The sequence below is a fragment of the Nothobranchius furzeri genome, chromosome 12, assembly GCF_043380555.1.
Source record: "Nothobranchius furzeri strain GRZ-AD chromosome 12, NfurGRZ-RIMD1, whole genome shotgun sequence".
Lineage (NCBI taxonomy): Eukaryota > Metazoa > Chordata > Actinopteri > Cyprinodontiformes > Nothobranchiidae > Nothobranchius > Nothobranchius furzeri.
Window position 1 is genome coordinate 8,341,375 of NC_091752.1, and position 16,892 is coordinate 8,358,266.

Below are 16,892 nucleotides of genomic sequence, written 5' to 3' on the forward strand. Positions count from 1 at the left end.
TAAGGTTGCTGATTAACTCACAAACTAATGATCTCAAATCAATATGTGGCTTTTAAAGAAGTTATTCAAGGGGAACATATTCTTGCTTTAAGTGGTTAATTAATACTAAACTACTAGTAATTAGGTATGAACAACATCTGACTTTAGAATGGGGAACACGTTCTTGCTTACAAGTGGTTAATTGATTGTTGTTTAGGTTCTATTAACATGTGGAGTTTGGTGTTTATTTACATACCAGAACATAATATTTTTGGTTATTAATGCAAAATAACTGTTCCCCTTGAATTACTTCTTTAAAAGCCACATATTGTCATGTTCTGCGGGTGGAGGTGGCAGACCATGTGTGGTGGTGGGTTCCAGGAGGCAGAAGATCAGGCAGACGGATGAAAAAATAAAAAGATGTTTAATTGTAGACTGGGGGCAACAGGACGAACGAACATGCACAAACGACAATGAACCGACAAAGACAGCAACAAGGAGGGAGGTATAAATACACAAGGGAATCAGGAACACATGGGCAGAGTAATCAGGGACAGGTGAGAACAATAAGGCTAATCAGGGCAGGAGAGACACAGTCAGGGAGGCCGGGGCGGATCATGACACATATTGATTTGAGATAATTAGCATGTGTGTTAATCAGCAACAAGCCATTTACTTTCAGTTATCAAACCATTATGAATGGCTTATTTTGATAAAACTCTTAATTTATGGCCTGTTATGTTAGAATAACAGCATTAGTAATAAGCTGTTAGTAAGTGCTTAATAATGACTAATAAAGACTTAGTAGTCCACTAATATGCATTAATTGGCAAACATCAGAAATAAGGATTTAAATAATATAATTAATCTATATTAATTGGCAGCTAACTTATGGTTAATTTGTGTTCCCTAAACTAAAGTGTGACTGATTTTTCTTTTTTCTGTATATTGCAGCTATGATGATAAAACGTTTCTAATGATCTTTAGTTAAGACAAGCTGTTTAGTTTTAGTGCTCCATTAGCTGTTAGCTACACGTAGCTACGTGCTGTGAGTAAGTTCACAACACAGCAAAGATCTACTTCCCAAATTGTGCCAAATAAACTAAAACGTTTGAAAAACTTGACCTCAGATCTGTTTAGTTTGGTTGAATGTGTATGGGATGTAAAAGTTGTGCCACTGAAAGACTGACAACCGATATTTTCTGAAATGACATTTTGATGCTGATATCGGCCAATATTAAAGGTTGACTGATAAGGATGTTTAACTTGATGTGTTTTGTTCTTATTTCTTAATGATTTTTTCACAGACTTGGTTTGGGTGAGAGTTCAGATTATAACCCAGAAAAGCGCTGCTTTGCTCTATAATCTAACTTTCAGTTCAAGACTAGTTTCTTCATGGGGCTGATTGTGCAGTGTGGTGCGGGATAGTAGAACGGAAGAATGCTGATTGTGAGCACATTGAGACCCTTTTTGACTGAAAACCTTGTGGTTTGTAAGAGATGAAGGCTAAAACAGAAGCTGTGAAATAAACCCAGCAGGACTCGCCACTGATCCAGGTATGATGGGTAGTAATGGGACATAACCGATTTACTCGGGTTGAGGGACATTTAGGAGAACAAGCTGTGAGGAGGATGGATGCTTATTTAAATCCTTATTTCTGATATTTGCTGTTGCTTCTCTAAATCGCTGTTTCCCAACCCTGGTCCTCAGGGAACACTGTCCCACACGTTTTCTGTGTCTCTGCTCCAGCACACCTGATTTGCATTGCCACCTCAGGAGGACATCAAGTGCTGCAGATGCCTGTTTATTCATTTAAATCAGGTGTGTGGCAGCAGGGAAACACTGGCGTCCTTCCAGTGTTATGGCCCTCACCTCTGGAACGAGCTGCCAGAGGACCTCAGGGCCGCAGAGAACTTTCATGTTTTTAAGTCAAGACTCAAGACCCATCTTTTTAGGTTAGCTTTTATCTAAATATTTTCTACAGTTTTATTTCTCGTTTTACATGATTATATTTTATTACTTGCTTTGCATGTTCTATATGATTATATTTTAGCACAGTTTTATTATTTAAATTATTATTTTACTGTTTAAATCATTTTATTTATAACTTATTTTCTAATTTTTGTCATTTAAATTAGCTCTTTTATTACATTTTTACTCATTTTAATCCAGTGTTTCCTCTGTGGGGGCCCTCTGCCCCGGGAGCGGTGGTCGACTGTAGCTTCCTGGGCGCTCTATAGGTGGGGGTCTATGCTCCCCCTCCAATGAGCGCCCTGACTTAGTGTGGAAGACCTGATGCTGCCGCGACAGACGGCTCCTCTGATGGCGTTTCCTTGCGTTACCATACTTGGCTCATCTGGACTCAGCCTAATATAATTTTTACTTGTGTGTGTGTGAGTCTGTGTGTGTGTGCATGTGCTTGTATATGTTTGTTAATGTTTTTAACCTGTTATGGGAATCTGGGGTCGTTTTGTAAAGCACTTTGAATCACACTTTGTTTGAAAAGCGCTTTAGAAATAAAATTTGATTGATTGATTGATAAGTGCAACATGGAAAACGTGCAGGACAGTGTGCCCTGAGGACCAGGGTTGGGAAACACATGCTCTAATTGAGCAGAACAGGTCAGACAAAGCTGGACTTTGGCGATTCAGACACTGAGATTTTATTGAAAAGTCTCTAAAGGTGCTGGAGGCATTCTTTTGGGTTTGGTGCCTCCACAAATGAGCGTCACCCTCTCAAACTCCTAGAAAATTGGATATAAAGTCTAAATGTCTCGGCTCCTCGCAGGTTAATAAACAAGTTGGAGAATGTTTGTTTTGTCTTTAGAGGACGGTGAGGAGGACGTTGTAGGATATTAGGTAGATGAGAGAACTGGAGCTGTGACACAAAGTTCTGAGTTAGTGAGTCAGAATCAGACATTTGAACTCATGATGTTACTTATGGTAGTGCAAAGTGTAGTAATCGTTGGGTTATTATGTACATCATCGTCATCATCCCCATCCTGCCTCCTGGACTTTAACAGCTGTTAGGTGGCTGTGGGTGTGGCCTAAACAGCTAAACTAAATGACAGCAGCATCAATAAAACCTAGACTTCTCTTGTTTATGATCCATCTGTGGCATGTTAGTGAAGTCATTATCAGCAACGTTACCCAGCTCTTTCTTTGTGTTCGCAGCACCTGACTGGCTCTCTTCTAGCTGTAGCGTTTCTCACCTCGTTTGGGAGTTCCATGTTGTACGGCTATAACCTGGCTGTGGTCAACTCCCCAGCTTCAGTGAGACTCACACACACACACACACACACACACACACACACACACACACACACACACACACCATGTTTAAATATTTCATCAAAAATTCTGAAAGTGACTTACTTTACTCTGTGTGTGTGTGTGTGTGTGTGTGTGTGTGTGTGTGTGTGTGTGTGTGTGTGTGTGTGTGTGTGTGTGTGTGTGTGTGTGTGTGTGTGTGTGGTCAGCAGACGGCTTAAACACGCCTCCAAAGAGCTGCTTGTTGGGAGGAATGTGAACTTTAGTAAAGCAGCGGAGTTCAGGGGCTCCTGGAATACAGAAAAAACTTCAAGATTAAGCTGATTATGGGATGTCAGCCACCAGCTGCAACCCAGTTCTCAGTTGAAATCAGCTGGCAGCATCAGTGACAAGTTCTAGACACATCACTGAACTCCTCTCTGTGCCAGAAACAGTTGAGCAGGAACGTGGAGATTCCTGTTAAAAACACTGTTTGATGTTCTGCTTAACCCAAATGTTTGAGCCGAGAACCTTCCTAAAATACGGATGGTAAACCTGTAGTTTGTTTACAGTGGGGCAAAAAAGTATTTAGTCAGCCACCGATTGTGCAAGTTCTCCCACTTAAAATGATGACAGAGGTCAGTAATTTACATCATAGGTACACTTCAACTGTGAGACAGAATGTGAAAAAAAATCCATGAATTCACATGGCAGGATTTTTAAAGAATTTATTTGTAAATCAGGGTGGAAAATAAGTATTTGGTCACTTCAAACAAGGAAAATCTCTGGCTCTCACAGACCTGTAACGTCTTCTTTAAGAAGCTTTTCTGTGCTCCACTTGTTACCTGTATTAATGGCACCTGTTTGAACTCATTATCTGTATAAAAGACACCTGTCCACAGCCTCAAACAGTCAGACTCCAAACTCCATTATGGCCAAGACCAAAGAGCTTTCGAAGGACACCAGGAAAAGAATTGTAGACCTGCACCAGACTGGGAAGAGTGAATCTACAATAGGCAAGCAGCTTGGTGTGAAAAAATCAACTGTGGGAGCAATTATCAGAAAATGGAAGACATACAAGACCACTGATAATCTCCCTCGATCTGGGGCTCCACGCAAGATCTCATCCCGCGGGGTCAAAATGATCATGAGAACGGTGAGCAAGAATCCCAGAACCACACGGGGGGACCTGGTGAATGACCTGCAGAGAGCTGGGACCACAGTAACAAAGGCCACCATCAGTAACACACTACAACGGCAGGGAATCAAATCCTGCAGTGCCAGACGTGTTCCGCTGCTGAAGCCAGTGCATGTCCAGGCCCGTCTGAAGTTTGCCAGAGAGCACATGGATGATACAGCAGAGGACTGGGAGAATGTCATGTGGTCAGATGAAACCAAAGTAGAACTTTTTGGTATAAACTCAACTCGTCGTGTTTGGAGGAAGAAGAATACTGAGTTGCATCCCAAGAACACCATACCTACTGTGAAGCATGGGGGTGGGAACATCATGCTTTGGGGCTGTTTTTCTGCTAAGGGGACAGGACGACTGATCCGTGTTAAGGACAGAATGAATGGGGCCATGTATCGTGAGATTCTGAGCCAAAACCTCCTTCCATCAGTGAGAGCTTTGAAGATTAAACGTGGCTGGGTCTTCCAACACGACAATGATCCCAAACACACCGCCCGGGCAACAAAGGAGTGGCTCCGTAAGAAGCATTTGAAAGTCCTGGAGTGGCCTAGCCAGTCTCCAGACCTCAACCCCATAGAAAATCTGTGGATGGAGTTGCAAGTCCGTGTTGCTCGGCGACAGCCCCAAAACATCACTGCTCTTGAGAAGATCTGCATGGAGGAATGGGCCAAAATACCAGCTACTGTGTGTGCAAACCTGGTAAAGACCTATAGTAATCGTTTGACCTCTGTTGTTGCCAACAAAGGTTATGTTACAAAGTATTGAGTTGAATTTTTGTTATTGACCAAATACTTATTTTCCACCCTGATTTACAAATAAATACTTTAAAAATCCTGCCATGTGAATTCATGGATTTTTTTTCACATTCTGTCTCTCACAGTTGAAGTGTACCTATGATGACAATTACTGACCTCTGTCATCATTTTAAGTGGGAGAACTTGCACAGTCGGTGGCTGACTAAATACTTTTTTGCCCCACTGTCTTTGAACCAGAAAAAAGCACAAATAAAACTGTTTACTACTGATGCTGCTGCAGATCCGACAGGTGCAAGTGAGTCCAACAGCAGAACGACTCAGTCTAAATGTAGTGGAAGCATCTTAGAAGGTGATCAGAACCAGATAAACACAAACCTTCATCTGAGGTGGGACAACAAGGCCGTAATTATGTGGATGAGTTTCGTATTCAGTGCTGGTTTAGAAGGTGTGTTTAAATACTCTGACATTCAAATGAAATCATCTGTTATTTGTTTGCATGTAAGTACATAAAAGACTTCTACAACCAGACAGTGGTGAGTCGGAACGGGACCGGACTGAGTGCTGAGACTCTGACCCTCATGTACTCTCTCACCGTGTCGGTGTTCGCCATCGGTGGCCTGCTGGGCTCACTCATCGTTGGCGTGCTGGTCTCTCGCTTTGGCAGGTAAATCTGGAGAAGAACTGAGGAGCCTCAAACAACATCACCATGTTTAAGTCAGGAGATTCATCTGTTGCTGCAGAAACTGAAGCTTTGGTGTTTTGCCAATTAAAGAAAAGTAAATAGAGTCGGAAGTGGGTAGGAGACCAATAATGTTTGTCAAAAAAAGTAAAAATGTCATTTATAATCCGGGATAAACCTCATCCAGTGTGAACATTCCCTTCCTAATGACTGGGTCCTGATCCATCCTTCAAACTGCCCTCTGAAGGTTGGGGTTGGTTCCTGCTGTAGCTCACACTGACTCGCCTTGTTTATGTTTACAGGAAGGGAACAGTGGTAAACACAACAGTCCTGGTTTTTCTTGCTGGCTCGCTTATGGGCTTCAGCAGGATGTGCGGTTCACCTGAAATGGTCATAATTGGCCGCTTCATCACAGGAATCCACTCAGGTACATTATGCAGCATGCACACTACATGCCCACATGTCCACAATGCTCTGGTGCAGAAAATCCAACTTAATCTTTTTAAAAAGACAAAATTAACCATCTATAAACAATTAAAGAATGTGAAACATGAACAGATCTTTGGTTTGAGAAACACAAGAAGTGAAACATCTTTAAAAAACTAAATCTGAAATCCAGTCAGTTTATTTCTAAAATCTGGAAATCTGCAAGTTCTAGATGGCTGACGCACAATCAGCTGTCTCCAGGATGGTCTCCTCATCGAGTAATGTCCTACAAGATATGTGTCTCCTCATCTTCCCTGCAGTGACTCAGGACTGAACCCGTCTTCTCTGTCGTCCTTGCAGGCATCTCTCTGAGCGTAGTCCCAATGTACCTCGGTGAGATAGCCCCCAAGAACCTGAGAGGATTCCTGGGTCTCGTTCCAAGCATCTTTATCGGAACAGGAGTTTTTACTGCTCAGATCCTCGGCCTCCATGAGCTCCTTGGAAAGGTTGATCAACACTTCATCTCGTGTTCATCACGTGACCAAAGTTCTAGTAAAACTCGTGTTCTGTGATTGTTACAGGAGGAGTACTGGCCCCTGTTTCTGTCAGTGGTGGTGGTACCCACCTTTATCCAGCTGATGCTGTTGCCATGGTTTCCAGAGAGCCCTCGGTACTTGCTGATTGAGAAGAATAATGTCCATGCTACAATCACAGGTTGAAGCATTCCCTTTAAGAAAACAATAGAAATCTGTAGAAGATTAGTGAGTTAATTTCAATAACTGTCATGTTTATCCTGAATCACCATGTTGGAAATCCTCTACAGCAATCTTCCTTTTAGTCGAGTTGTTTTTCTTGTGTTCAGGATTAATATTAATCAGGTGTTCAAGCAAGTTGGTGCAGTCAGAGCCTTTTATATGTTTGTTACTTCATTCAATCACATCACTTATGTAAGTAAAGTCCTCCAAGGAAGGAGAAAAGCAAGAAGCTTTTAGAATGTTCAAATGGGAGTTACCGTTCAGGAATTCTAGAAATTTCTGCCTCTCGCCCTCCAGCCCTGAAGTGGTACCGAGCTAAGTGTGACATCCAGGCTGAAATTGAAGAGATGCAGGAAGAACAGCGCTCCCTGTCCTCAGTGGAAACTCTATCAGTATGGAAGCTGTTGCTGGATGATTCCGTTCGCTGGCAGGTGCTGAGCGTTGTGGTCATCAACATCGGTATGCAGCTGTCGGGCATCGATGCTGTAAGTTCTCTGGTTAAACTCAACTCCCACGCTGAATGTTTCATCTTGATAATTGTCCAACATGCTGATTTATGTGTCGGTCATGAATTATTCCCAGCGAGACTGAAAATATGGAAATGTTCACAGGAAGAAGTTTGTTTTTGCAACAGAAACATTTTCTAAGTCCGGACGCCAGCTGAAAGAAACCTGGGGTTATTCCAGACAGCAAGATTTTCCCAAAACCAGGCTTTCTTGTGAGATTCCCGGAGGAACCGCCCCTGAATCGGTTCTACGGACATGACTAGCCTGAAGCCCCTCCCAGTCACCATGGTAACATGCTAGAGAACAAACCTGCTCCATGGCAGGCTAGCAGCTAGGCTAGCTGACGCTTTGTGAATATGATTGGACGAGGCAAGTGACGTCCCTTTTCTCGTGGGTGGCTGGCAGCTACGAGGTAGTGAATCAGCGCCACCGCTGGCCCGCAGCGGTAGCAGCTTCATGGCTAAATCATTCATACATGTGGAGTTTTTAAACATGAGCTCTACTGGATTTACATCTTTGTTGTATTTAACCTCATTAGCAGCGTTTGATTCCACTGATGTCAGCATTATTAATAAGTATAATTACATTTCAGCTTTAGTCTGGGATGGACCCATATCATTAACATGTTAAATAGCCTTAAACTAGCTTACGGCTGCTAACATATGACATGTAGCAGGAAATGCTTTATCGGAGTGACTATATATGTACTCTGGTCACACGAGTCAAACACGCTAATATTTGATTTAAATGACATACATGATGTTTCTCCTCGGTGTGTAATATATGTGCTAAATGTGTAATTGTGACAAACGGTTTACAGCGTTAACTTCAACTAATTACTTTTCCCACTGTTGTAACGCCGTTACTGTTACTGGGGACGGAAGGTTGTGCGTTACTATGTGCTTGTCGAACGTTGCGTAACAGTGTGAGCCTTTCTGACTGCCAGACTTCAGCTTTAGCCAGGGAGAGAGAGGTGTCGGTAACGCACTTACAAACACGATGGTGATTGGCCGGGTGGGCGGAGACCCTCAGTGTTCTCACTGTCACTGCATGCTGTAGACACAACAGAGCAGTGATGGGAATAACGCCGTTTAAAATAACCACGTTAATAAAAAATATTTCTTTCTGTAATGAGCAAACTAATTAATTACGTCTTCTTTTAACAAAACGTCATTTCTGTTACTGATCAGAAAATGCGTGCGTTAAGCAGCGCGGTGTGTTGAAGCTGTCATCAGCTGATCAGGAGCTAAAGAGGCAGATGTTTTCATCCAAGCGCATCATGGCCGTGAAGAACGAGGAAGATGTGATGAATATCTACGGCTGCAGACCCGCAGATTCGTTGCTGCAGGGGAATCTGCAGCAGCGAATCTGCGGGTCTGCAGCCATGACCTTCTTAGCGTGACAGCGGGACGTCCCGAAGGTCCGCTCACCTGTTCACCGCTCAGACGTCCTGATCTTCTACCTTCCTAGATCATCCAGCTGTAACCTGTTTCTGATCATGTCTTTAGTCCCGCTGTAACACTGATGCATCAGTCTCAGACGTCATGGAGCTCAGGTGTTATTAGAACTACCTGTGTGTGTTTACCACCCAGCTTCAGCTCTTCTGTGGTTGGGTCTGACCCAAGTTAGTAAATGTAAGTCCTCCATCAGGCTTGTGCCTCTTCTTGTGTCATTTTAAAGGATTTATTTATTTATTTAACCATTACTAGTTTCCTGCAACAGAAATGCTAAAAACGCACAATTATGTGAAGCTGGAAAAATTAAAATGTTGTGCAAAACTACATTCATTTCTGTAACTTAACTAGACTGAGATACCATTTAAAGGCTCGGGAACCTTTACAGGTGTTTCCATTTGCAATTTGAAATTTTAGCTGATTGGGGTCTTGTTAAATATCACACAGTGACGTTTTAATAGTCTAGATAAGTGTAATGCTCCTGTTAGTAGTTCCTCCTGTTAAGTGCTTTTTTATTTAAATTATTCAGGTTTAGAAAAAACATTTAGACTTACATTTTATTATGTTCCAGTCATTAGTCATTTATATTTCACTATTGTAGTAATTCTTGCATGCTTTAATGAAAAAAGTAACTAAGTAGTTATTATTCTTGGTAATTAGTTACTTTTATAGTAACTGAGTTACTTTTTTGACAAAGTAATCAGTAACTATAACTAATTACTTTTTTAAAGTAACTTTCTCAACACTGGCTCTGGATCACCATGGTAGCAGAGACATAGCTCTAGATCACCATGGCAACAGAGACACCTAGATCTCATAGCTCTAGATCACCATGGTAACAGACTCAACTCTAGATCATGGCAACAGAGACACAGATCTCATAGCTCTGGATCCCCATGGCAACAGAGACTTAGCTCTAGATCACCAGGGTAATAGAGACATAGCTCTAGATCACCATGGCAACAGAGACACCTAGATCTCATAGCTCTAGATCACCATGGTAACAGACTCAACTCTAGATCATGGCAACAGAGACACAGATCTCATAGCTCTGGATCCCCATGGCAACAGAGACTTAGCTCTAGATCACCAGGGTAATAGAGATTTAGTTCTAGATCACCATGGTAACAGAGACATAGCTCTAGATCGCCATGGCAACAGAGACACATAGATCTCATAGCTCTAGATCACCATGGTAACAGGCTCAACTCTAGATCATGGCAACAGAGACACAGATCTCATAGCTCTGGATCCCCATGGCAACAGAGACTTAGCTCTAGATCACCAGGGTAATAGAGACATAGCTCTAGATCACCATGGCAACAGAGACACCTAGATCTCATAGCTCTAGATCACCATGGTAACAGACTCAACTCTAGATCATGGCAACAGAGACACAGATCTCATAGCTCTGGATCCCCATGGCAACAGAGACTTAGCTCTAGATCACCAGGGTAATAGAGACTTAGCTCTAGATCACCAGGGTAATAGAGATTTAGCTCTAGATCACCAGGGTAATAGAGATTTAGCTCTAGATCACCAGGGTAATAGAGACTTAGCTCTGGATCCCCATGGCAACAGAGACTTAGCTCTAGATCACCAGGGTAATAGAGACTTAGCTCTAGATCACCATGGCAACAGAGACTTAGCTCTAGATCACCAGGGTAATAGAGATTTAGCTCTAGATCACCAGGGTAAAAGCGATGTGGCTCCAGAGTATGAGTCCACCATTTGGATCTGACTTGTTTTTTAAACCTTCATGACTTCCTTTAAGGAATAATGGAAAATTAGCTTGGTAACCAGAATCTATTCTCAGGTGTTTTTCTTGCTGTTGGACCAAAGCTGAAGAGAAAGACAGCTTATTGTTTTTAACACTCAGAAATAAACTAGACCCCAAAACAAGGAGATCAAAGTTGGATTATTTCTTTGTTGTCGTTGTTCTCGGTAATCAAGCCAAAAGCTCTACTGTGCAGCAACCCTGCTGCTCAATCAGCATCTTGAGTTCACACCTGTGAGGCGGATGCATTCTCTTGGCTGAGCAGTGCTCATTAATCCAGATATAAACACATAAATTGGCTGCATGGTGGCGCAGTTGTTAGCACTGTTGCCTCGCAGCACGAAGGTTGCAGGTACGAAACTCGGCTGCGGCCTTTCTGCGTGGAGTTGCGTGTTCTCCCCATGCATGCGTGGGCTTCCTCCGGGTACTCCGGTTTCCCCACAGATCACAACATGCCCTATAGGTTATAAATTGTAAGTCGCTTTGGATAAAAGCGTCTGCCAAATAAATAAACATAAACATAAAACATAACTATCAGAGGGCTGGGTCTTTTGTGACCATTTTTTGCTCATTTGAAATATTTTTTTAATCATTTTCTAATTTCTCTTTTATATTTTTACATTTTTTGTTTTTGTGAAGCGCCTCGTGATTTTTATCTTGAGAGGCGCTACAGAAAAGATATCTTCTTCTTCTTCTTCTTCTTCTTCTTCTTCTTCTTCTTCTTCACAGATCTTAGATCAGGCCGATAAGGGGCAAGAACACGAATGCTGGGTTCTAATTTAGTGGAGTGTATTTATGGATACACACCAAATGAGTTTTCTCCGAAGAGTGTCTGGGCTCTCCCTTAGAGATAGGGTGAGAAGCTCAGTCATCCGGGAGGGGCTCGGAGTAGACCCGCTGCTCCTCCATATCAAGAGGAGCCAGTTGAGGTGGCTCGGGCATCTGGTCAGGATGCCTCCTGGATTCCTCCCTGGTGAGGTTTTCCGGGCACGTCCAACCGGGAGGAGACCTAAAAGTAGACCCAGGACACGGTGGAGGGACTATGTCTCTCACCTGGCCAGGGAATGCCTTGGAATTTCCCTGGAGGAGCTGTCCCAAGTGGCTGGGGAGAGGGAAGTCTGGGCCTCTCGACTTAGGCTACTGCCCACGCGACCCGACTCCGGATAAGTGGATGAAAATGGATGGATATATTTATGGATTTAGTAACTTTAGTCACACACGTGTGAAATAACACGTAGGGGAACAACATGAAGGTCTGGTGGATTTCACAGTTTTCTAGACCCAGATGGATGTCAGCTGCTTGTTCCCAACAGATCTGGTTTTACACCAACGACATCTTTGAGAATGCAGGAATTCCAGCTCCAGAGATCCAGTACACCACGGCAGGAACGGGAGTCATAGAAATCATCGCTGGGCTGGTTGGGGTAAGTGTACAAACAGTCTAGGTTTATTTGTTTATTTATCAACTAAAATGTTAATTTTATTATATAAAATACCAGCCTGTTTACAGAGTCCATCCATCATTCAGGAAAAGGAACCATTAAACCGGACTGACTTCATAAAATACTGAGAAAAATAATGAATGGAAAGGTCTAAAAATCTTGTCTTTCTTTTTGAGTTGGTTGAACGCGTTTACCAGACGTTTCAGCGGGTTTGGGTTCAAATATTTTACAATAACAGGAACAATGGAAGCTAATTGTCACGTCTGTCCTGAATGTGAGACAACGCGTAAACACACGTTACAAACAACTGCGAAACGGCTAATATGATATTTTGAAGATCAACCAACAGGAACGGTTCCACAGAGACACAACAACAACGTTTGTTTACTTCTGGGTCTTCGTTGTAAAACCAGCTGAACACATTTCCACACTAACACTGCTCTATTGATCGGTTCCTAAATAAACGTAGTTCTTATGTTTGTTCACATCAAACCGCTTTTCTCTAGAATGTTTTGTTTTGTGCTCCAAATGTTTTTTAGTGTTTCACCATAGAGAAGCTCGGCCGGAGGCACCTGATGGTCGGAGGGTTCACTATGATGGGCGTCTGCAGCTCTGGGATCACGCTGGCCCTGATCCTACAGGTGTGTGTGTGTGTGGGGGGGGGGGGGGTCTAATCAACCACTGCATGTTTCAGAAAACACCTGCAGGGTGACAGGTCTGTGGTCCAGGTGTCCCTGGGTGGGCGGCTCCATTCAGCCTCCAGCCCAAAGTCCCTTCTAACCAGAACAAATTCTGGGATGTCCCTTCCTGGTTGAGTAAAGGATTAAAGTAACGGGTTAGTTAAGTAACCAGTTCAGTAGATCTCAGTGGTGATGTCTGGCTGAGGGGGGGATTTTAGCTTATCACCTGAGGTAGTCGTCGTCTTTGGAGACGTAGGAAGCAAATGAATGAAAACCTTTATCTAACTGAGGAGGTTGTCTTTGTTCACACTCAGCAGGTGTCTCAAGTGGGGTCGTCCACCACACCCGTTGACCCCAGACAAGATAAACGTTCTGGTTGAGTATGTCCATTCAGTTGTTGCAAAAGACAGGTGTCTTCCACGTGGACCAGGACAGCAGGTGGAGGAACCCAAAAGCCGACTCCCACCATGTGGCCTTTGCACTTTCCTCCAAAAACCCAGAATCACCAAAGATTGTTTTTGGTGTTCGGAGGAGCCTCCCTCTGGAGGACACCACTGAGACATGAGGTCAACTCGGGTGGGCCTGCAGAGTTCCTCAGAGAGCTAAAGAGACACTTTTCTGTTAGAACTCTCAGAACAACATGGGACAGAGCGTCCTGCTGAAGACACGCTGTCCTAAACTTGGCACAGTAAATGTCACGATGAAGCACCATGATGGACACGCCCCCCCATGTCTAACCTGCAGGCTAGTGATAACCTGTCTCTCATCCTGTCTCTCGCTGGCTGTGGGAGAGCAGGTTTTATTAGTCCTGGCTGATCGTCCAGCTGATCACAGAATTTCTGGGGGATCTGAAGCAGTCAAGTCCAGGGAATCTGGAACGTAGCACCTGGGAAGATCCACCGGGAGAGGCGGGGGTTAGGGTCCACTCCAAGCCCCGATCTCTGAGGGACAACACCAACTGGGTCCTCTTCGTCAGACCATCATCCTGCTCCTCCTGTGGTCCTAACAACAACAACCAGGAAACCCTGAGAAGCATGTTTGCTAACTATCATAGTCTGGTCTCTGGAATGTTCTCAGGAAGGAGGAAGAAGTTCTAGGAGATGCCAACAGCTGGAATCACCTCTTAACTCTTTTTTTCTTTTTTAGACTCAGATATCATTCATGCGTTATATCAGCGTTTGCTGCGTGGTCGGCATCATCGCTGGGTTCTGCATCGGTCCAGGTGAGTTCCCCGACCCAGTCGACACAGATCTGTGGCAGAGCAGGTTTTTTCAGAGCAGTGGAGGAAACTCCTCATTGTCCTGTACGGGACAACAGGATGGAATAACACTATTCCTTTTCAAAGGTTTAATTCCCTCAACTTTCTTTTCTTCATGTTCTAACCAGTTTTTGGGGATGGACTGATTTAAAGGTTGAACTGAAACACACCAACAGCATTCTGACCCAGGTGAAGACCTGGTCCAGGTAAAGACCTGGGTCAGAAGGATGCTTTGGTTACAATATTTAAGTAAAATGAAAACTAATCACGCTCCGAAGTGGAAAAAACATCATCTGAATCTAAAGCTGAATGAAAAAATCTTCCACATTCCCACTCATGTGAAACAAGAACAAAGATCGCCCTCTAGAGGTCACACGAGTAACTCCTGCAGCAGTGGAAATCTAAATAAAAAAATCCTCAAAATTCAAACCCTTCTCCCCATAAGGAGCTCAAACTAAATAAATAATGAAATATTACAAAGAAACCAAGAGCTTCATGCCTGCTTTTATCCACAGTTATTATCCACTTTATATTAATTCTATTATTGTTATGAACTAATGAAGATTTCTCACTTTTAAAGGTTCTGACCTGTTTTCTGCTCTGATCAATAATAATAATAATAATAATAATAATAATAATAATAATAATAATAATAATAATAATATATGATATTTTCATTGTCCTTGCACAGGTGTACAAGGACATTTACTTTGTATGCATTAAAGACAGCTCATGTAAGGAGGTAGTAAAATAACAAGGCTAAAATAGAAGTCACACACACACACACACACACACACTCTCTCTCGCTCCCTCCCTCTCTCTCATACACTCGCTCGCTCACTCACTCATGGCACACACAGCTTCTTGCTCCCTCCCCCTCTCTCTCTCTCTCTCTCTCTCTCTCTCTCTCACACACACACACACACACACACTTTCTTGCTCCCTCTCTCTCTCTCTCACACACACACACACACACACACACACACACACACACACACACACACACACACACACACACACACACACACACACACACACACACACACACACACACACACACTCACACTTTCTTGCTCCCTCTCCTCTCTCTCTCTCTCTCTCTCACACACACACACACACACACACACACACACACACACACACACACACACACACACACACACACACACACACACACACACACACACACACACAGTCAGTTTAAGGTGCATAAAAAGTAAAAGTTTAAATGTGACAAGGTGGACAAACGAGGGCCCAGGCGGGATTTGGTCCTCAGACTCCCGGGTGAGAGTCATGCGCACTAACCAGTCAGCCAAAGGGACATCCCCTTGGCCGAGCAGCCAGGGCGCATGATCAATCAGGATACAGTGACAGGACGCTCACCCTGTCACATATTCCCCCCTCTTTCCACAAGCACGTCCCCGTGCTCCCGCGCAGGCACAGAAGCACAAACTCCAAATTCACGGACCTACTTCACAGTATGGATCCTACCAACAACACCAAATGTGGCGATGTGGAGAAACGAGGGCCCAGGCGGGATTCAATCCCCAGGGATGTCCCTTTGGCTGACTGGTTAGAGCGGGATCTCACCCAGGAGTCGGGCGATGGAATCCCGCCTGGGCCCTCGTTTCTCCACCTCACCACATGAACATGGTAATGAGACAAGTCTAAACCATAAAGGGAAAAGTAAACACTATATCATCGTAAACATAATAATAATCACACGCTCCAGCTTGAGCTTTTGTTGTGAACTTGTCCCTGAAGATGTGAAAGCAGTTTTGTGTTTTTCCGGTTTGATCCGGTTCCAGCGGGGGTGCCCTTCCTGATCACAGCAGAACTCTTTAAACAGTCGCATCGTCCGGCTGCTTACATCATCGGCGGTTCCCTCAACTGGCTCTCCAACTTCACTGTGGGCTTCGTCTTCCCGTTCCTGCAGGTGAGAACGCTCCAGTAATCAGCTGTGATGAAGCCATGACCTTTGACCTGGGCAAAACTGTAACTGTTTAAAACATTTAAATCATATGAAAAAAATGTTTTTCCCCCGAACCCCTTCCACCCCTCAGATGTCTGCAGGGTCCTACTGCTACCTGGTTTTTGCCGCTGTGTGCTTTGCTGTGGCCGTCTACGTTTACGTCGTCATCCCAGAGACCAAAAACAAAACATTCATGGAGATTAGCCGGATGTTCTCTAGGAAAGAGGCGGTTCTGGAGATCCAGGGTCTGATCCATGACCAGCTGAAGCTGCAGAAGATGAATGGTTACGGGGGTCTGGAACACACCTCGCTGGAGTTTGACAGCTCGTCCTCCGTACCGTAACCAAGTCTTAGGAAAACTGCTGAGCCCTTCAACATGAACACCAAAGAACTCCTCGTCTGCACCCAGCAGCTTCTCACTGGCTGAAGCTTGCTCAGCACTTTTGTCTTATGTTTTGGTATCTTGAACTCATTTTATAAACTTAGTGTGGAGTCCAATCATGTTTCCTTGTGTCATGCTTGTCCTAGAACAATCCTGGTCCTGGACGTCCCTATCCAGTATATTTTAGGTGATTTTTTAGCAGGTGATGAACCAGTTCCAGTAGAGCTTCACGAGCTGCTGAACAGGTGATTTCAGCTCCTTGATTCAGGTATGTTGGAGCAGAGAAACCACTAAAACATGCTGGGTAGTGGCCCTGGAGGACCAGGGGGCTCATTTATCAAGCTTGCTTACGCACAAAACGGGGTTGGAAAACTGCGTAAGCAACTTTCC

At 43.8% G+C, this 16,892-nt stretch overlaps 1 protein-coding gene across 1 annotated transcript in view; it reads left to right on the top strand.

Annotated features, from left to right (window-relative positions):
* slc2a15a (solute carrier family 2 member 15a) overlaps positions 1–16,618 on the top strand; it is a 17,886-nt gene extending 1,268 nt beyond the window's left edge. Inside the window, exons 2-12 of the mRNA XM_054749946.2 lie at positions 3,153–3,251; positions 5,675–5,835; positions 6,153–6,277; positions 6,637–6,782; positions 6,858–6,990; positions 7,329–7,516; positions 12,082–12,192; positions 12,750–12,851; positions 14,037–14,112; positions 15,957–16,084; positions 16,212–16,618. Coding sequence (XP_054605921.2) covers positions 3,153–3,251; positions 5,675–5,835; positions 6,153–6,277; positions 6,637–6,782; positions 6,858–6,990; positions 7,329–7,516; positions 12,082–12,192; positions 12,750–12,851; positions 14,037–14,112; positions 15,957–16,084; positions 16,212–16,463 — 1,521 coding nt within the window. The 3' untranslated portion in view covers positions 16,464–16,618. The remainder of the gene's footprint in view (positions 1–3,152; positions 3,252–5,674; positions 5,836–6,152; positions 6,278–6,636; positions 6,783–6,857; positions 6,991–7,328; positions 7,517–12,081; positions 12,193–12,749; positions 12,852–14,036; positions 14,113–15,956; positions 16,085–16,211) is intronic.
* Positions 16,619–16,892: the final 274 nt, after the last annotated feature.